Here is a 16,301-nt window from a genome sequence, read left to right on the forward strand (position 1 = left end):
TCCGTGCTTACTATTCACCTAGTGGTTGGTCTGATCGCTGCAGTCACAACGGTTTTGAAGCTTAATTCAGATGGATGCTGTAGGTGCAATTTACACAGAATCGATGGGTCAGATCTGAATAATCATGTATGCAGTTCGGCAATTAAGTGATATGTCACTTGCTGTGTAGCTACCTACCATAGCTATGCTATAGCTATAGCTATATTGTATGTAGATACTCATGATATCAATGAAGCATCTCATCCCATCCCTCTTCAACGGAATAATGAATAAGGACAATACTAATAATACCAAAATAACCAACTTCTACTTCGGGACCTTGGCACGTCACCTCAACCCACTCACCTACCCTTATCACCCATACTACATACCCCAAATATAATTTCCACCAACAACATCCATCCACTCTATCCATCCGATCCAGAAATACACCACCAATCCCGCCTCCCATAGCCGACTGTAATCCGTCAATACAGAAATAAAATAGAAAAAACCCGGATCCGAAGCCCCGGGAAATCAGCCGGGCCCAGCTGCATGTCCGAGGGGCTGAATGGAGCAGGTATCGACGGGCCTATCAGGGGGTGGTGGGGTTGGTGGTGCTTGATTGGTTGCGGGATTTGGTCGGTGTTTGCTGGTAGATAGCCTGATAGGAAGAGAATGGGTGATGAGTTATTGAGTGATGGTGATGGTGGTGCATTTATTGTATTGATAATAGTACTTTTATTATCTAGTATATCTATCTATCATATTGTATACAGTACTCTATAGTAGTGAAGATGAAGTAAAGTAAAGTAAAGTATACTGTAGATCGTTACACAATAGGCAATCAGTCAACTCCTACCAAAAACAGACCCAAATCCAGTCGATCCCTGATCACGGATCAATCCACTATCCAGTCAAGACCACATCAGCATCCTAATTCTTCAATTCTCTTATGTACCAGATATTCTAAATCCAGATTTTCTCGATAATAATATGGAACCTCTCCGACCGTTGGGCCCGCGCGGGTCGAAATCCAGTGGGTCATGGTCTTGCCATCCTGCGAGTTGCGACTTGGTCGGGTTGGGGATTTCCCGATTGTAGTGTTAGTCTATTTTACGTAGTACTCTCGGCGGTAACTTATTGCTTGTTAGATTTGATAGTCGATGGGGCTGGCACTTTGTCCACTTGTCTGTTGGCTGCTGCTCCATCGTGCTACGTATGTTCTGGGCCGCTGTGTCGAATCGAGTTTCAGGTGAGGTTGACGTCCTGAACAGCTGGCTTTTGCCACTGGCAGATTTTTACTAGTATGGTCTGTAGAATATTCACGAAGTGTAGGTAGTGTGATCTCGGTGGACGAACCACCATAATGTATTGCAATGAAAGCCATGCTCCCACTAAGTCTGATAATTCTGTCGTAACCGTGCGTAGAAAGAATGAATGCCAAAGTTCGCTCGGGGATGTCGGACAAGGAAAGGCAAGAAATCACAAAACATAGGCTTCCGCAAAATGATGCAATGAGTGGTATATGTAGGGAAAGAAAAGCAAAACACGCTGTGCAATCGTCGAGGCTATCTAAATACTGATTTCCAGCTTCGCAAGTCGATTCTGCACCCGTTTCACCGTTTCTGGATCGGGTTCGGGTTTGACTCGTTTTGGCCTGTATTCGTCAGTATTCTCAGTCTTCAGAACTCGTTCATCATCAAGTACATACGGGTGCCGTTTCGTCTCTGGTCCTTTTTCTACCCCACAGCTTGAACATGCCGTCTCTTTCGATTTCAATACAGTCGAGCATTCGTGGCAACTGTAGCGTACTCTCTGTCGTGGTTTTCTCCATACCCGTTCGGGCGGTTCAATCGGCGGATCCGCATCTCCAGGATAACCGTCTGGATATTTATCCAGTTTGGGCCTATATTCGTCAGTCTCACCACTCCATTCGATAGACATCTTCACATACGGATCACGAGGACACTTCTTGCAACGAACATGGTTGCAATTCTCGCACTCGGTCGAATTCACGCCAAACGTAGTATTGCACCGGTGACAAGTCCGCCGAACCCTCTGCCGTATCGGTCTGCGAATAAGATCCTGTCCACCGGTCCGCGAGGGAATCGTAAGCGGCGGGTCCCTGCTCTTGCGCTGCACAGGCGCAACATCCGGTCCATTTCTATCAATTCCCTTCCGTTCGGGAACCCTAGTTCGGAACTGGATCGCTCCCTCGCTCTGCTCCTTGTCCTTGGGCGTTGGGTGTCGAGGACATTTCTTGCATCGGACGTGCTGGCAGTTGACGCAGACCCTATCGGGGCCATAGGTAGTCTGGCATCGGTGACAGGTGCGACGAACTCTCATGCGAATCGGCTTGGCCACTCGCTGGACCGTCATGTCGCTCGGCGATCTCCATTCTCCCGGTTCAAGCGTCAATCCGTACTTGGCAAACAAGGCGCGGGCCTTGTCCTGTTGGATGGCGCTCCAGTGGGGGACAGAAGTCGATTCAGTGGTTCGATCGACGGTCGCGGGTTGAGTAGCAGGTTTGCTGATGGGCTTCTGCACCGGGGCGGGAGCCTGGGCCTTTGGGCTGCAGTGTGTTAGTCAATTAAAGTGCTAAATAGAGTAAAACAATAAGACGTACGCAGTAGTGTCCTTGCTGGATTCGCCTTCGGGAACGTGCGTGTTGCTAGGCTCGGAAGTAGTCTTGGGCGCCGTCGAAGTCCTCCTCAATGCCGTTCTGACTCGCCTGATATACTTTGACAGGCCCTCCTGCTTCTCCTCGCCTGGGTAGTTGGCTTCCGCTTGACCTGACATTTTGGCGATTTTAAAAATTTTCTTTGTCGTTGTTCGTTGATTTAATTGATCGCGGGCATCGATAATAATACCGGTTCTTCCTTTTAATAACGATCGGTCGGCTCTGTGCACCACGAAATCCCGTTCAAAAAATCCTCATAACCAACAAATCCCTCCGGTCGCAAGTCGTTAAAAATAGTAGAACCCGATTGAAAACACTTCAAGACCAGCCGATCAGGTCGAGTGGATAAAAAAAAACAGCGAGGCAGGAATAGTTGATAAAAGGACGACCGAGAGTGAGGCACCAGCCTATCAGTTGATTATTGGGTCACACGGGTACCGAGTCCAGAGGCTTGGGACAACCCGGCGAGACGGTGAGGGTTTGCGAACAGTAAGAAAGCGGCAAACGACCCAAAGCGCAGGGTCTGCAAGTGCCACTGGGCAGGGAAGCAGCTTTTTCTTTTTAATTTTGATTTTTCTTGGGCGAGTAATATCTGTGTAAGTTGGGCGGTAGAAAAACAGGTACAATAAAAAAAAAAGTGACCTGTTGAATTTTATTTTCCCCCAGGAATAGGTGGGAAGAGTGGTGTATATATCACCAGATCAAGAGGATGATGGGGTGGAGGAAAAGGGAGGGCAAAAAAAAAAAAGAAGAGAGAAGGACAGCCGAGCAGCAAAAGCCAAACGATAAATAGAATTGGAAGCCTGAACAAAGTTTCTGGGGGGGAAAAGAAAACGAGAGGAGAGGGGGGGAGAGCAAGACTAAAGGGAGTGGCACATGGGGCTGATAGGCCTGGTTTTTTCACTTTGCGCAGTCTGTTTTTTCAATTGATAGTATTTTCTAACTTTAATCATATTATAACAGTGAAAAAACAAAAATAATACACTCATACTTTGCAGGTACTCTGTCCAATTCCTACTGGACTCGATAATCCAGAAATCAGAACCAGATACCCGGCATAACTATGTGTTCATGGCATCTGACTGGTAATACTAGCCCCAGAAGCTCGATACCGTGGATCCGTGCGAAAGGTAAAATAATGAAACAAAATTAAAATTAAAAAAAGGGTGTTTTTTCCACTGCCGAAAGGGCCGAAGCGGTGGTGGTGACAGACTAGCGCCAAGGCTACCCAAGACGCTAGCCCGCTAGCCCCACCGGCTAAGTCGATAGCTGGCGAACCATGAGGCTGGCGGGGCGCTGGAGGGGTGGGGGGCCTAGGGTGGACTGGGTGGGAACCATGGAAATCGAGAATTGTGGGATCCTCTTTACCCTCTCTGGCACCTTGTCCGAGTGGGAAGTGGAGAGCGTCTCGCCCGTCTTTTTTATCTTTTTTATCTTTTTTTGGGCATATTTTCTTTTTTTTTTATTATCTTCCAGGGGTCTGAGACGTCTGGGACGGAAGAAATATCGATATCATGATTCAAATCGGGATCATCAAAACGATGACATCTCTTGGCCTATTCATTACGAGTCATGGGAATGTATACTGATGTAGGAGAAAAAAAAGAAGGTTGTCAATTTGAATTCTCATCCTCCTTCTCTGATAATTGCTTTTCCTGCTCCCTCAATGACTCTTTTCTAATGCTCATGTCATCAGACATCGTGCTGCATAGTCTAGACGATCATAGGTTTTTTAATTAGCCCAATTCATGTAGCCGAGCTGCTGCCAGCATGGTCGAAAGTTAATTCCTTTTTGCGATCGTGCCAGCCGATCATTATGTTTCATGGCAGAGATAATTGATAAGTCGACCATGGTTTCTGAGGAATTGGAATGGAGTATCAAATCATATGAACCGTCCTCCCATATTGTGTCAAACAATCCTATTATCATCATGGCATGTCATGAATCATGATGGAAAGCAAGACATGCCGGAAACGGGGGGCATTACGTCAATCCATCGGAGATAACCTGACGTAAGGTATCTATCCGTATTTTTACTGTATTATATTACCCCTGATGAGAATTGGCAACTGTCAACCGAGTATAGATAAATAAGTATCCCTCTGGTTCTGAATAGTTCAGGCACTATCAGCCATGAGCTGAATATTCTCTAGGCATTCATATGAATATAGGAGATGTACATGGCCAGTGTGCTGGATAGGAGACAGACTGACGCGACACCGACCGACTAACGTAGAAACGCGACCATGCATGCTGCACGACAAGATGCGCTGGATCGAACTCTCGAACCACCGTTCAGTCTTAATCTTTAGACTGCTTCCTTCGGAAGAGTCTTGTCAAACATCCGCTACATGATCATCCCACATGATAAAGTATCTTTTAATTAATAAATGCCATTATATACGGGATGATTGAATGCCCAACGGCTTCATGCATGGTCAATGGGCTGCAGATTTGGTGTTTTCTTTTTGCTTTCTGGCTAGTTTCTAGGCGACGGTTACACTGCATCTTGCGAGGAGTTGAGTAGAGTTTCGGAGAATTTAGGACATCCCCACTGTCTATATGATATTGAAAAAAATATTATATTCATTTTCATATTCATATAACTAGTATACTCATATAGTACTATTTACTACTATAAAATGTGTTGAATATAGTACCATAGTAGTACTACTTCAGTACTATGGCACTGTTGTACATGGTCAGTGCTGGCGCCAGGCCACTGGGTCTCTCCATTCCATCCAAACATCCCAAATCCAGCCCAAACCTGAACAATCCGATCTCCGGGATCAAGGCGTGGATCCAGCCAGGCCTTTCCGCCAATCATTCAACAGGGATTGGGGTTCCGGCGGCACGGGGAAGTTTGCCTGGGATAGACTGAATCAGTGCGACGGGCTAGGTCCACTTAGTGTGTATTCGTACTCGGTACATAGTACCGTATGTGGTGTATGGTGGTTTTTGCATACGGAAACTCAAAGCACAGTATCTACAAAGTACAAATAAAGTACATACAATAGAATGGATAAGATAGTATGGAGACATATTGTCAGTTATTAGAGGATGCCTATGTACATGAGATAATAAATATTTCTACTGTACACTCTACAATCTACACTATGGTCATCTGAAGCAGTATGCATTAAATACTCTGTACTCGTAACAACCAGGATTATATGCTCTGTAACCATCCATAATCCCACCCTACATAGTAATCATCGTCCTCCCCACCCTTTTCTCTCCCAATTTTCTGGCTCTTCGCCTTATCCTCGCCACGCTGTCTACCTCATCCTGCAGCTTGCTGGTGGCAATCGTGTCCATGTGAATCTAGAAGAACACAGTGGAGTGTCCATCTGTTACCGCTTACTGACTTGTGCATGTGTTGTTTGTCTCACTGGTCCCGTGGATATATCCTATATCGGATGGCTGTATCGACAATTGACTAATGGCCGTATCTACAGACCGCACTGTACTCGCAACTGCAACAGCTAGTTGAACCATGGGATATCCTATACTAAATAATGCCTCATAGGAAAGCATTCATATGTGTATCAGACTGTGTACTCGATCCATCCTCCAACCCTGCAATTTGCAATCCTCAAATTCAGTCCTCGCCCTGTAGCCTCTTTTCAATACCGATGATATCGTCCTCGCTCTCCACATCAAGCACTCGGTTCACCTCCGCCGTACTACGCATCAGCTCGACTGCACCGGCGTACGTCATCCGCAGGTTGGGGTTGCAGTTCTCGGGGAGATAGTAAAGGAGGACATATGGCACTGCCAGACGACCAGAGCCCTAGGGGGGTATTAGCCAGCGCTTAAAGCGTAGACAAGAAATGGGAAATAATCCACCAAGGTGAGAGGATAGCTCAGGAGGATAAACCGCGGTGACGATTCGGGAAGCTCGTCCGCCAAATCTTCCATCTTGGAGTAGACCTGTCCATCTTCAGGTCGAATCTCTTGGCTCTTGGGATCGATTATATCTGTCAAATCAGAAACAGGATCGTCAGCTCTGGAACCGTCTCAGGGATTTGAATATGGGCCGGATAGAAATCATATGGCATGCGCCTTGCGTCGGCGGGTACGCATAGAAGGCCTGGGGATGGGGAAACAGGGAAAGAGAACGGGCGATCCTACAAATAATGGCTTGCGCATCTTTGGCTCTAGATGTTGTCAGGCGAAACTTGCGCAGCTTCTCCTTTGTCTCCGGGGAGAAAGAATATAACCGGGACTCTGACGACTGTAGCCATCACCATTGTTAGCCACGAGAGCAGAATGCGGGGCAGGATCACCTACCATGTTGGATATTATATGGGAAGGACTGGCAGACAGTCGAGTATATTGACAATATAGCAAAACCAAAAGCTGCACAGAGTCAATATTGTGCTTTCAGCCAAAACCACAGAGCAAGCAGGATGCGTGGTTGTCGTCGCTGCAGAAGACGCAAAGTGGGAATTGCTGCGATCGGAACTTCTCTTTCCCCACCTCCCTCCAAAAGCCATCTCCATCTCCGCCCTCTCTTCTCCAGCCCTCCTCCACCTCTCCTCCAACAACCCCCCATGTTCTCGCGCCTCAATCAACTCACCCGCCAGTTCACCCGTCCTGCCCTCCGTTCGGCATCTTCGATTTCTTCGCCTGCATCGTCTCCGTTGAATCGATTTCCATCCACCATGACATCATCCGCGGTCTCCAATCATTCCCGGACAATACACACGGCGGCCTGTTTGATCATCGGTGATGAGGTGCTTGGTGGAAAGGTGAGCTTCACTGCTCGTCATTGGGATCTGTTTTGATTCGGGAGAAATAACCGTTGGATATCGTTGCTAGACCATCGACACTAACTCCGCTTTCTTCGCCAAATACTGTTTCTCTCTTGGAATCCAGCTGAAGCGAATTGAAGTCATCGCAGACGATGAGAGTGAAATCGTCGAGGCCGTCCGACGCATGAGCAATCGCTATGACTTTGTCGTTACCAGCGGTGGTATTGGGCCTACGTTCGTATACCCATTCCTCACTCGCTATAACTACCAGGCTAACATTGTCGACCAAAAGCCACGATGATATCACCTACGAATCGATAGCCAAGGCATTCGGTCTGAAGTTGAGATTGCACACACCCTCTTTTGAGCGCATGAAGAAACTTTCCAAGCCTCATCCGATGCAGCCACACTTTGACTGGGACACTCCCTCACCGGGTTTGACTGCGAAGCTCCGCATGGTTGAGCTCCCCCATGACGAGAAAATCCCCGACGAACAACAAGCTGTCTTCGTCGCAGATGACATGTGGGTTCCAATTGCCATCGTCAACGGCAACGTTCACATCCTCCCCGGTGTGCCGCGTCTCTTCGAGAGACTGCTTGATAGCCTCAAGCCCTCCTTGCTCCCACGCTTGACCAACCCAGATGGAAAGGGAATCCACCGCTTCCTCTTCAGCACACCTCTCCCAGAAAGCGCCGTCGCTCCATACCTGACCGACCTCGCCGTCAGAGCGTCCCCGCACGGCGTCAAGGTCGGCAGCTACCCCCGCTGGGGCAACAAGCGCAACACCGTCACTCTAGTCGGCACCGACCAGGCTTTTATGGATTCATTAATTCCGGAGGTCGAGGAGAACATTAATGGCAGAAAGGTGACTTACGAGGAAGAACTGGACCCTCCATCCGAAGGCGAAGAGAGCAAGTAGACATGATTATATTGATACCTGGCCGTGTCCGACAGATTTGGGGTTTCTTTTCTTTTGTATATTCAATTGATCAGCTGCTAGCACATTATACCTAGATTTGTAGACACCCATGAACAGACATGAATATGTTCGCATTTTTATACTTCATATATAGTAGTCTATGTTGATGTTCTCGCCACTTTTGGCAGACAGCTGCAATATCCATGTATTGCTTGCATTGCATACAGCATCCATGTGCATGCGAATATATATCCGATCAAGAACTATACTCGAACTTGGAATGATCAATTTCCCCATAATCCCTGGAATATACTTCTGAATGGTGGTTAAATGATTCAAGTGTAAGGATATATATTAGGTTCATTTATTCGGATCAATGTTTATTATCATTAATATCAATCCACGGAATCACCTATAACCAAAAAGTAGATCTTAGTGGTGATGCAGGATATTTTCAAAACCAATCTACGAGAGTAGCATTCTGCTCTAGACGCTGTTTTAGAGGCGGTTATCACAATATATCATAATTTATTATATAAATTGATCCCTCCGCCAATTCAGACGTGCAGATCTCACGTACAAACGGGATGAAAATAAAATAGTCTTATAGCCAATCTAAAGAGGTTGAGGTTGACTGGCCCCGGAACAGAGGGCGTCGTGCGATTACCTTGTCACCATGCATCCAAAGGGATGCCATGTTTGGAGCTTGAGACAACCTCAACGGAAATAACAGAATAGAAGAAGACAATAGAAAAAAAAAAGTTCAAATAGAGGTTCGGAATCCTGATATGTCACAATAGATAGATGGTAGATATGACAGAAGACGGCGAATGACAAAAGACATGAAAAATATGCAGCCCCGATAACCAGACGCAAGCCATAACAATAGCATGTATCTCCGCAAGGACAGATATACAAAAGGCCCGTCGCCTCGTTCTGCCAAAGAATGGGAAATCATCAAGACAGCAAATCTTTCAAAAAAGCAATCAAAGGAACAAAGGGGGAATCGAACGTTCATGGAGACGATGACGGCATTAAGGTGGGAGCGGACATCATCCGATAGCGAGCCTCGTATGTTATAGAATCACAGCTAAAGCGCATTGACAAGCCGGTTTCAACTTCCAGACCGTGGCACACTCTTGTGACCAAGTCTCTCCGTTTTTTTCTTTTTCTTTTTTTCTTTCTTTTCTCGTATTTCGGTGGTAGGGTTTATAATGATGTTTCCTCTCGTGTCTCGACTTGTGCGCCCTGTAGATCTTTCAAAACCCAAAAATTACATAATAATGCACTTTGCACAGCAGCCTTCGCTGTCGCCTGGCTCGCTCATGTCCATTTTGCCTTCGGGCGCGCGTGAGCCGAATGCGCCCGAGCCAGATGGGTACGACGACATCTCTTTGTTGTATCGGCGAATTTCACGGACGAGATCGTAGAAGGCGTTTTCGACGTTGATGCGCGACTTGGCGGAGGTTTCGATGAACTTGCAGCCGAATTCCTTCGCGAGAGCCTCACCCTCTGGGGAAAGCACACCGTCATTAGCATACGATCAACCGAGTGAACCTGTCAATGTCTAAACCCACCTTGCTCTGTGACCACCCGTTCCTTCTCCAAATCGCACTTGTTGGCAACGACGATGATGGGGAAGTAGTCCTTGTCCTTCACTCGTAGAATTTGTTGTTGGAATGTCATGATTTCTTCGAAGGATTGGCGGGATGTTATCGAGTAAATCAACAAGAAACCTTCACCGGTTCGCATGTATTGTTCGCGCATTGCCGAGTATTCCTCCTGTCCGGCGGTATCTAGGACATCCAACAAAGCAACCTCATCATCGATAACGCACTGCTTGCGGTATGAATCTGTATAGCAGGGATCCTGTATGAGCCAAACGATCGAGAACGGTTACAAACACGTCGCCCACCTTCAATTGTCGGATCATATTCGTCGACGAAGTGACTCTGAATCAATTGAATCGTCAAGCATGACTTTCCGACGCCACCACCACCGACAACGACCAGCTTGTATTCTCTTAAAAACTACAGTGAGATAAAAATGTAAGCCATCAATCATTTTTTTATAAGATATATAACGGTTGATTAATTTTTTTTCCTCTTTCGAGTTTTCCTCCATTTTTTGTTGAATAAAACAAAATGCGCGGGAGCGAAAGAGATAGGGAGATAGGGAATAGGGAAAAAACGAAACGAAAAAAGAGGCAAATGGTGGACGGGGATGTCTAGCAAGAAGCGTGCTTACCTTTGAAGCCATGGCGGCAGAATATGTCTCTGACTATTATTGTCAAGAGGTAAGGAAGAGAGGGGGGAGAGAGAGGGGGGTGGAGGAAGGGAAAGAAAACGGGTGATCGAAGCTATCTCAACACCAAACCGCAACAGCAGACAGAGGCAGAGCAGCAGCAGCAGCAACACAATTTTCTTTTGCAGAAGGGTCGAAAGTCGGGACCCAGCTCGTCGGGAGAGTTTCGCGCAAGAAGGAGGCGCCTAAAGAGCAGTCCACAGCAGCAGCGGGTCTAGTGACTAGGCCAAGCTTAAAGCAGACGGGGGTCGGAGGGGGAGTTCTAGGTAGAGGATCAGGGGGTTCGTCGCAAGAACTCGCAGTAGGGCGTGGAATTGAACGTGAGCGGGTGGTGGCTGGTAGGGTCTTTTTCTCTCTCTTTCTTTTTTAAGAGGAGAGGGGGAGAAAAAAAAATCTGTTTTTTTTTTTTTTTTTTTTTCGACTAATAAAGAGAAGAAGTTAACAATTGAAAGATAGAAAATAAACCCCTAGGATGACGACGGGGGCTGGCAATGGGAAGAGGGGAGGGGAAGGGGGGTGATGATTAAGGAGAGTGGCATTAAGTTAGAAGAACGGAGGAAGAAGGAAGTGGGGATGGAATGGGCAAATGTGAGAGGGAGAAAAGCAAAAAAACGTACCTTTAGATTGATCCGAGGTATTTAAAACTCGGTCAGTAGTGTAGATGGATGGAATTGGATTATTGGGGCGTGGATTAAAGGGAGAGAGAGAGACTGAGAGGAAGAGAGAAGAAGAGAAGTTGGAGAAAGAGTGGAGGAGGAAGTGGTGGTGTGTGTGGAATTATTAGTTGGGGAGACAGACAGACACGCGCAAACAACCAGATGGCAGGAGATCAGTCAACTCTCGAGGCCAACAACAACTGCCAAACAGAAGATGGAACCACCTTTTGGTTATTGTGATGAATATATGAGGGTGAGATAAAGAACAACACCCTGCAGATGAAAAAGAAAGGGGGATGCAGCAGAGGATACAGGATGCATACAGACAGACAGTAAGGTCATTGCTGCGATTATTTGTCCAAATTATTTGCCAGCCCCTCTGACCACTCTGGTCCAGCCATCCAATCTCTTTTGATTCTATTCTATTTCTATTCGTATGATCCATCTGCCATCATGATGCTGATGATTAGATTAATCTTCACCCAGTTCCACTCTAGCGCCGGTCGACAGTCGTTCTTAAAATCGCCCATTCGACCCTGGCCGGTTTGTCGTCACAGCACCAAGGGCTCGATGAACGAACGGCTCTACCAATCCACTGGTCAGTCTGGATCAAAGATTAGCGGGAAAATAATCACAATCGGCGTCGTTTGGTTGATTGCTTTTGCCGTCTTCGAATCCTTCGAGAGGCGTCGAGCCAAGCGGGAAATCATCATCGACGGACACAGACTACAGAGTATCCAAGCACGGCTTCTAGGCCGAGATTCGAGAAGCTACTTGCCAAACGACACGACGACACCAGGAAAGGAGCTTTAAATACCACCTGGCTCACAAATGGTTGGTAGACTACGAATTGTCTGAGCGCCCCAAAACCAAGGAATCAGACCCCATCCACGAAAACCAGCAAACGGAGAAATACGGTTCTCATCCCTCGAGCCAGACAACCTTGTTCGGGACGCCATCCTGGGTGTCATGATCTCATGGAATTCCTACAGCCTTCTAGAAAACGATTAAGCCTCAACGTTCTCGAGTAGGGCCTCTTGAACTTTTCATTTCCACTCTTACATCAGCTTTCTAACTACAACTGTCCCTGCCCTCCGTCGAAAAGGTTGAAACATGGTCAATTTGATCGCTTCCCGGCTGCACTGCCCTAGGCTTTTAGCCTACAACTCGAGTCTTGTTCCCCACGCCTCCACTTCCCAAAGGCGATATTCATCCGTGGCTCTAAGGCCATGAGATGGCATCCAATCATGGATGCCATCACCTGTGATAGCATCGTGAACCTGGACCCCTTGTAGTTTTGTACATATACCTAGGTAAGTACGGGGTGCATACTCAGCAATCAACATATGATGGTCTTTGATAGAACATACTACTCCGCACTGGAAGCCGATAAAAAACATACCATAATACTTGTCACTTTTGTGGCCAGAGCCTTGCATCATATTGCTGATTATCCACCAGTTGATCATTCCACTCTAGGTCATACCAGTCAATTAACTCCCGAAGCCAACAATTGACGATTTCTACTGAGGGAACCTTTTCCGTATAATCGCACCACAACTGCGACCATAATGAATATCATTGAGATTGATCCAGACTTTCCAGTCCATATCCATATTAATATTGACAATTGTGAATGCAGATCCCGGATAATAACCCCCCGCCCAGGCGAATAAATAGCATCGGATATGACTTACAGTTACAGACTACCGACAGACGACGGATACTCCATAATATAAAATTATCCTCGACCAACTCCGTACTTGATTTCAAGGGGATAATCACCCCGTTTAGGAAGTATATTTGATGGCACACTCTCTGTGCGTGGTTTTTATCTCATTTCCTCATGCAGGGCTGTCTCAACCTCAATCTCATCTTTGCTGTATACTGTACGGGATGTACTGTAACCAGACAATATCAGAATATCAGCAAGGGACTCTTTCAGCAATCATGATACTCTGTCCTCCGTGACTCATGACAGATAGCTATCAATGATCCACAATAATTCCATCTATATATATCAACATCTATCAAACCTCGAGATATCTAGACCCTGACTATGGAGAACACAATTGTAACTAACTAATACGGAGAATCCGATCCCCCCCATCTCCTCTTCTCCGTGGAACCCCTAATCCACCGGGTTGCACTATGACTGGCGGACATACCAACTGATCTGCTCTTACTGTCAACCAACCGATGGCATTTACGAGAGAGTGTGAAATCATGTCCAGAAAAAATCATAAAAAAAAAAAAGCTCATAGTAAATGAGAAGCGAAAAAAAGTAAAAAGAAAGTCTATATTATTCTCAGAAACCATAATTATTCGTATTTCCCGTCTCTCTATCGCTCATCTCTCTGTCTCTCTCTCTTTTTGATTGATTGCAGTCTGTGCCTTGGTTTTACTCGGGTTTCCAGACTTGGAATAGGGGGTGGTTTATTAGTTAGTTTCTCTCTCCACCTCCCCCCCCCCTTTTTTTTTTTCTCTCTGCCCACGACATTCCTTGGATAGTTAGATTGATGTCGATATTAAAGAACTAAAAAATAAAAAATAGAAATAAATGAATCAGGATTGCATGTTGTTTTTTATTTGTTCATGTTGAGTAAGCTGCAAGGTACATGGGTGGTTGCTGGTTAGGTTGGTTGCATGGCCACGTCGTCAGGGACGAAGCTGCAATTAAATTGAAACAGTTTGCAGTAAGTGCACTCTGGCGGAGGGTCAATTGGATGGTTTGTTATCTATTATGATTCATGGTTCATGACTCGATTTACTTATCGCTGTTCACTGTTTGCTGTTCGCTGCTGCAGCGTCTCTACAGGTAGAATGTACGGTGTATGGATGGTCTGGCATGATCGCTGCGTTATTCCCTACGACTGATATAATTCTATTTGTGTATATATGTTTCTATCAGACTGTCACCTCGCAGATTTTACGATGACTTGTGCACCGCAGTGGGCGATGCCTGTGAAACGGTCAGCGCTAGTTGCTCTACACACATAATTGCGGTGTGATAGTATGGATTGCATCGGCGTCTTACCTGGTGACTCGGGAAGATCAACGTATCGGCAATCACAACATTCTCTCGTCGTCCGGCGGCAAAAACGATTACTTCTGCGATGTCGTCAGGTGTAAGTGGCTCGCAGCCCCTGCAGGAACATGTCAGTTCTCTTTCCTTTTCCCCATGTATGTGTTGTCGGCCAGGGCTTATCATACGCATAGACGGCATCTGCTTTGGCCTTGTCACCGTAAAATCGCACCAGGGAGAATTCCTATTCGATCGAGTTGATTAGTTTTTGTCATGAGCAATTGCATCGGGGAAGTCTCACGGTTTCCACTTGACCAGGGTCAATCTCGATAATCCGGATTCTCGACGCGATCAGTTCCTTTCTCAAAGCATCGGTGAAGGATTTCACGGCGGCCTTTGTAGCACAGTAGATACTTCCACCGGGGTATGCTTCACGGCCAGCGATGCTTCCAATGTTGATGATATCTCCCCGGCCTCCGTCGCTTCTCTTCTTGAAAATGGGAAGGATTGCCTGAGTCATGTTGATCAAACCGTTGACGTTGGTGTTGAACATCACATTGATATCTTCAGTTTCGATTTCGGGGGCCTTTGCAACACCCCGGACCAGACCACTACTTGCTGTCAGTACATCATCCACTTGCAAAGCACATGTTGACTCACGCATTGTTAACCAGAACATCAATCTCCTGGAATTCAGCCGGCAGGGAGGGCACAAAGTTCTTGACTTCCTCCGGGTTGCTCACATCCAGCTTCACGGGGAGCACTTGGACGCCATCACCAACTTCCTCCTTGATTTCCTGAGAAATCTGGTTCAACGAGTCGATACGCCGTGCTGTCAAGATAAGCTTCAGGCTCTTGGGTGATGTACGAGCGAACTCCTTGGCAGTGCTTCTGCCAATTCCTGCCGAAGCACCGGTCACCAAGACCGTCTTGCCTTCAAGGCGCTTTGCCATTGCCGTCGCCATTGTGCGTCGGATGAATCCCGGGTTGGTTATAGAGTTGAACTGGTTAGGTCGTGCGGAGAGGGCACCAGAAAGGGAGGTGAGATGACGAAGGGATCTAAGGGATTTGCTGTATAGTCTTAGGTGATTCATAAATGGTGTTCCGCTGGGGACCCTCAAGACTGAAGTAAGAAAAAGAGACGAGAAAAAATTAACTCCGAGAAAGCCAGAGAACGATAGAGAAATGGCCGTGGTGAATGATACCATCGTGTGCGGGGAAAGCGAATCGTCATTCGGCACGGGGGCGGGGCGGCCAGAAGATACCGGCTGAAGGTTTGACCGATCGGACTTCCTCCCGATGGGTGTTTTCTTTCAACTTTCAAGAGGCCAGTGATCAGATATCTCTATACCGGTTGCTCTTTTCTGGGCTCTGGTTTATATATTTTCGACCCAATGGACCGTTCATCCAACTGCGGGTCTTGCCAACGGACCATACAATGTTCTATATTGGGGATCCGTGGATCAAGCTCGCCATGCCCAGCTTTCGATATGCCAGACATCATCACAACGAGCTAACAGGCTGATTAGACGGCAGCTCTGTTGAATAGATCCTATATATTATGGATGGCAAATTTTCCAGACGAAAGAAAACGGAAACAGTCAGAACCAAAACATCTCTATACCAGGCTGGGGCTTCATGCCTGACGAAACGATTGACGGTCGAGTTAGTTGTCACGGCCTGACTCTGATTTACCTTTAAGCTCATAGACTAATGATGACCAGGTGCAATGGCGCCAATCTTCCGAAGCTTATCTCTAAAAGCCCTTTCGATATATACGGATAAATCTGGGATGATTCCTATATACGTCGCCGCACAATGTCTTCTCGGGGTTCTCCTTTACGACTTATATCGGCATTTTCCTGGAGTTGATTACCCAATGGCTATATACACGGTCATTACCGACTATGGCGTCACGGTCTAGATCAATGATCAAGGGGTTTGCCTAAAATTGGATGACAGGAACGGCAGTCTAC

The 16,301-nt window shown here is 46.6% G+C and overlaps 7 protein-coding genes across 7 annotated transcripts; 3 read left to right on the top strand and 4 right to left on the bottom strand.

Moving 5' to 3' along the window:
- Positions 1 to 1,554: 1,554 nt before the first annotated feature.
- On the bottom strand, positions 1,555 to 2,781 carry ASPWEDRAFT_50435 (uncharacterized protein; the record flags this gene model as incomplete). Its single annotated transcript, XM_040837438.1, has 4 exons — positions 1,555 to 1,639; positions 1,694 to 1,888; positions 1,937 to 2,554; positions 2,609 to 2,781. The coding sequence occupies 4 exons, from the start codon at positions 2,779 to 2,781 to the stop codon at positions 1,555 to 1,557; spliced, it is 1,071 nt and encodes a 356-aa protein (XP_040690837.1).
- Positions 2,782 to 3,830: 1,049 nt separating this feature from the next.
- On the top strand, positions 3,831 to 4,325 carry ASPWEDRAFT_441910 (uncharacterized protein). The gene has a single exon (XM_040836203.1). It carries the CDS (start codon positions 3,942 to 3,944, stop codon positions 4,254 to 4,256), a length of 315 nt encoding a protein of 104 aa, XP_040690838.1. The 5' UTR covers positions 3,831 to 3,941; the 3' UTR covers positions 4,257 to 4,325.
- Positions 4,326 to 6,264: 1,939 nt separating this feature from the next.
- On the bottom strand, positions 6,265 to 6,900 carry ASPWEDRAFT_107783 (GMF family protein; the record flags this gene model as incomplete). Its single annotated transcript, XM_040827914.1, has 3 exons — positions 6,265 to 6,456; positions 6,513 to 6,643; positions 6,798 to 6,900. Coding segments are annotated over 3 exons (426 nt in total), but the record flags the coding sequence as incomplete, so codon positions are not given.
- Positions 6,814 to 8,472, top strand: ASPWEDRAFT_38820 (flavin adenine dinucleotide pyrophosphatase). Its single transcript, XM_040834973.1, has 3 exons — positions 6,814 to 7,417; positions 7,488 to 7,654; positions 7,713 to 8,472. Exons 1-3 carry the CDS (start codon positions 7,076 to 7,078, stop codon positions 8,338 to 8,340), a joined length of 1,137 nt encoding a protein of 378 aa, XP_040690840.1. The 5' UTR covers positions 6,814 to 7,075; the 3' UTR covers positions 8,341 to 8,472.
- Positions 8,473 to 9,613: 1,141 nt separating this feature from the next.
- On the bottom strand, positions 9,614 to 10,599 carry ASPWEDRAFT_170650 (Ras family protein; the record flags this gene model as incomplete). Its single annotated transcript, XM_040830656.1, has 4 exons — positions 9,614 to 9,852; positions 9,918 to 10,193; positions 10,256 to 10,370; positions 10,588 to 10,599. 4 exons carry the CDS (start codon positions 10,597 to 10,599, stop codon positions 9,614 to 9,616), a joined length of 642 nt encoding a protein of 213 aa, XP_040690841.1.
- A 1,154-nt stretch (positions 10,600 to 11,753) lies between these two features.
- Positions 11,754 to 12,113, top strand: ASPWEDRAFT_170651 (uncharacterized protein; the record flags this gene model as incomplete). The annotated part of the gene is made up of 1 exon (XM_040830657.1): positions 11,754 to 12,113. The coding sequence occupies one exon, from the start codon at positions 11,754 to 11,756 to the stop codon at positions 12,111 to 12,113; it is 360 nt and encodes a 119-aa protein (XP_040690842.1).
- Positions 12,114 to 14,015: 1,902 nt separating this feature from the next.
- Positions 14,016 to 15,530, bottom strand: ASPWEDRAFT_38824 (oxidoreductase, short chain dehydrogenase/reductase family). The gene is made up of 5 exons (XM_040834974.1): positions 14,986 to 15,530; positions 14,627 to 14,936; positions 14,514 to 14,569; positions 14,338 to 14,446; positions 14,016 to 14,262 (listed from the first exon to the last, which is right to left on the bottom strand). Exons 1-5 carry the CDS (start codon positions 15,288 to 15,290, stop codon positions 14,230 to 14,232), a joined length of 813 nt encoding a protein of 270 aa, XP_040690843.1. The 5' UTR covers positions 15,291 to 15,530; the 3' UTR covers positions 14,016 to 14,229.
- Positions 15,531 to 16,301: the final 771 nt, after the last annotated feature.

Source organism: Aspergillus wentii (assembly GCF_001890725.1).
Source record: "Aspergillus wentii DTO 134E9 unplaced genomic scaffold ASPWEscaffold_3, whole genome shotgun sequence".
Lineage (NCBI taxonomy): Eukaryota > Fungi > Ascomycota > Eurotiomycetes > Eurotiales > Aspergillaceae > Aspergillus > Aspergillus wentii.

What these genes read in the sequence shown, in the direction of transcription:
- ASPWEDRAFT_441910 (XM_040836203.1), top strand. Translation starts at nt 3,942, where the DNA reads ATGAGGCTGGCGGGGCGCTGGAGGGGTGGGGGGCCTAGGGTGGACTGG.
- ASPWEDRAFT_38820 (XM_040834973.1), top strand. Translation starts at nt 7,076, where the DNA reads ATGCGTGGTTGTCGTCGCTGCAGAAGACGCAAAGTGGGAATTGCTGCG. An exon ending in ATGAGGTGCTTGGTGGAAAG is followed by an intron (nt 7,418 to 7,487) that starts GTGAGCTTCACT and finishes TATCGTTGCTAG; the next exon opens with ACCATCGACACTAACTCCGC. An exon ending in AGCGGTGGTATTGGGCCTAC is followed by an intron (nt 7,655 to 7,712) that starts GTTCGTATACCC and finishes GTCGACCAAAAG; the next exon opens with CCACGATGATATCACCTACG.
- ASPWEDRAFT_38824 (XM_040834974.1), bottom strand. Translation starts at nt 15,290, where the DNA reads ATGGCGACGGCAATGGCAAAGCGCCTTGAAGGCAAGACGGTCTTGGTG. An exon ending in ACCCTGGTCAAGTGGAAACC is followed by an intron (nt 14,570 to 14,626) that starts GTGAGACTTCCC and finishes TCGATCGAATAG; the next exon opens with GAATTCTCCCTGGTGCGATT. An exon ending in AAAGCAGATGCCGTCTATGC is followed by an intron (nt 14,447 to 14,513) that starts GTATGATAAGCC and finishes ATGTTCCTGCAG; the next exon opens with GGGCTGCGAGCCACTTACAC.